General features: G+C 49.2%; 1 protein-coding gene across 1 annotated transcript; it reads left to right on the forward strand. All coding sequences in view use genetic code 11, as the record gives it.

Annotated features, from left to right (window-relative positions):
• Positions 1-415: 415 nt before the first annotated feature.
• Positions 416-2071, forward strand: EGR_10765 (Methyltransferase-like protein; the record flags this gene model as incomplete). The annotated part of the gene is made up of 2 exons (XM_024500014.1): positions 416-421; positions 1310-2071. The coding sequence occupies 2 exons, from the start codon at positions 416-418 to the stop codon at positions 2069-2071; spliced, it is 768 nt and encodes a 255-aa protein (XP_024345574.1).
• Between the last annotated feature and the right edge of the window lie 1058 nt (positions 2072-3129).

Genomic DNA, 3129 nt, shown 5'->3' on the forward strand with positions numbered 1-3129 from the left:
GACACCACACCACTTCGCTTCACATCGCTATGCTGATTCGCTCCTCCTGATTGGTCGACACTGATGCTGAGATGGGGTCATGAGGGGTCTTGAATGTATAAATGCCTACAAATACGAGTGTGAGTAGAAGCAGGAACGGCGGTGCTGCCTGCGCAGTGGTGTGGCCTGTGTTGTGGTCGTGTCGAGCTGGTTGTATGCAACTCAGATGCCTATCAGTTTTTCGGAGGGGACAGCTTTTCAGATCACACTCAATACTTCCACCCTTCAACGTGGAGTAGGATGAGGGAAATTTCCAAGTTGACTGGAAAAGCAATGCAGGCCACATTCACAATATCTATCCGTCCATATACGCCTCCAGAGCAGCAAGCGATCGGAACCAGTGGGAGGCACGTGGAATGATGAGGGCTCGCACCGCATGTGCGTGAGTGCTGGATGATGTGGATACAATGCGAGCACATCCAGCGAGTAGAGGGAAGAGTACTGACAGAAGAGGAGAGTGAACATTTGTAGCTTTGCCGTGTATTGTCAAATGCAAGTGTTTGGGAAAGGAGTTCCTCGCCCTGTTTTTGGCATCTCCAACTACCGCAGGTGGATTCGGTGGTGATGAGACTGTCATTACATTCGTTCACGGACTTGGCGTTTCCAACTGCGTGCTGTCACCATGTTAAAGGGGCTTTTCCTATTTTCTGTCTCTGTTAAAATTTCCCCACTAGGTACGAGTCCCTCTTTCACTTAACGTCGGGCGTGAGGATAAGTTTGCCATTGCTAGCACTGGCAACAACATTAGTGCTTAGAGAAGGTTCGGTGCCTGCATAGGCAGCGACGCTTCTACCTTCCCATTACCTTCTACTCTCTCTGTCCCCTTGTCCCACCCTCCACACGTGTTTGTGGAATGAAGTGCAGTTAAATGAGGAGGGAAGGCGAAAATAAACTCCTTTTGCTTATGCCTCTTCCTCATTACATTCCTCCACTCCCTCCATCCAACTTGGTCTGTTTGATCACTTTTTTTGTGGATCGGGATGTTTGAGTCGGCACTGTGACAAATGGATGAATGTTCAATACCGTCAGTGTAGAAAGCGTCAGCCTGTAGTCTTGGTGACTGTGATTTTGCCGTTACTCAGAAATTGCTATTCCATTGTCTACTTAAATTTGTAATGGTAGGTTGAAAGCGAAAACAAATATTGTTATTCAAATGTCTGTCTACCTGACATGACTATGGCAGCCTGTTTCAGAGCATTGTTCGTTTGCCGTCGGTAAGGAGGTGGTTTTGCGTGCACTGATTGCATGTCTTTTCTTTCCGCCATTACAGTCGGAGACCACTTCAACAAAGAAGAGTAAGAGATTGAAGAAGGAAGTAGAGAGTGAGGAGGTGGACACTCCACCGGATTTTTACTTGAAATCTGCCAAATACTGGAGCGGCGTGGACGCGACAGTGAATGGGATGCTGGGTGGCCTGACCCAGGTGCATTGGCCCGACATTGTTGGCTCGAGGTATATCCTCGCCCGCTTTGTTCCAAGCCTGCGAGAGTGTGCGTTGGACTGCGGAGCGGGCATCGGACGCATCACAAAGCACCTTCTGCTGCCCTACTTCACTACCGTAGATATGGTGGATATGACAGGCAAGTTCCTCGACGCCTCCTCAGCCTACATTGGTCGGCCCAACGCGGACCGTGTTGGCAACCGATTTTGCTGCCCGCTGCAGGACTTCACTCCGCCAGAGGGACGCTACGATATAATTTGGGTGCAATGGGTCATCGGACATCTGACACTGTCTGCATCAGCCAAATTTCTTCGACGCTGCGCGGCCGCACTGCGACCCTGCGACTCGACAGCCACAAGCACAGCCACAGTCCCAATTCGTCGATCAATAATTGTGCTGAAAGACAATGTTTTTTCAGGTGCTAAGTCACGCTTCCGTGAGGTGGAAAGCAGCTTTGTACGAACGCATGACGAGTTGCTGGAGGTATTTCGAAAGGCGAAACTTCGAGTGTTACTGGATGAGAGGCAGACAAACATGCCATCCTATATTCGTCCGATTTATGCCTTTGTGTTAGTTCCTCAGGCCGAGTAGAACGTCTGTCTCGGTGACGACTGTGTCTGTACATGTTTGCATACAGAAGCATGCCTTGTTTATCAATTAGTTGGGTTGACTCTAGCAAGGAGAGAAGCGGTCACCCAGCACGAAGCTCGAGGCTACTGCAGCCTCGTGAGTAGGGAATGGGACAGGGTCAAGTAAACCAAGGTGGGATCATGACGCGTCCAACCTCCATTGGCTAATTGCTGCGACCTGATGCTCGTAAGTGTCCCGACTGTGTGAGAAGGTAGGAGGGAATTTGGATCAGGAGTTTGTCTTCCTGTTATGACGCGGCAGCGTACAAGAAGGAATTTGACACGAGTACTGTCAAGTTAATCACTCTTTTGGTCTATTTAGACATCTACCATGCATCGGTCTTTTCGCACAATTAGAGCTTGGAGTGCACTATTCCTCTCCTTTAGCCTCTTACCTCGCGGATGCCCTGTTCCGCCCAACCTTCTTTCTCCATGCGCTCGCTGATGAGCAGGCTTTACTAACTCATGCCCGAACAAGCGAGGAAGGGCAGCACGATGTTGTGCAAAACAAGATGATAAACCCAAAAGCGACACTTTATTTTGGTATGATGTGTCAGACAAAGCACACGGATCGGGTAGACCTCAACTACCACTCACGTCTGCTCCCCTTGAATGTGGCGACTACAAGTTGTACAGCAGAATGGACGCATTCCATAGCCACCGCTTATCCGCATGTGCTGCTTGCTATTTTGGATCGGCAGACATCAGTGACGAAGACCGGAAATCGCGCAAGGCAACCCAATTCCCACGAATGACTTTGAGACGGAAAATGAGGCCGAAACAACGAGATCACCTCCTCCTACAAATACTTGTATTTGACGCTACACAGCGAAGCAGCAGATGTCTACACTTTCTATTCAGTCACTACTTTCGCCACTTCGCACAGATTGTGCACATTATGTAGCCACATCCTCCGACACGCATACATATGCAGTGTGGACGCACACCATTCCATGTTCCTTCCAGTGGCGCCACTTAATATCACTCAACTACTATATAATTATGGGGTTTTGCTACATT

The sequence above is a fragment of the Echinococcus granulosus genome (assembly GCF_000524195.1).
Source record: "Echinococcus granulosus chromosome Unknown EG_S00265, whole genome shotgun sequence".
In the NCBI taxonomy this organism is placed as follows: Eukaryota; Metazoa; Platyhelminthes; class Cestoda; order Cyclophyllidea; family Taeniidae; genus Echinococcus; species Echinococcus granulosus.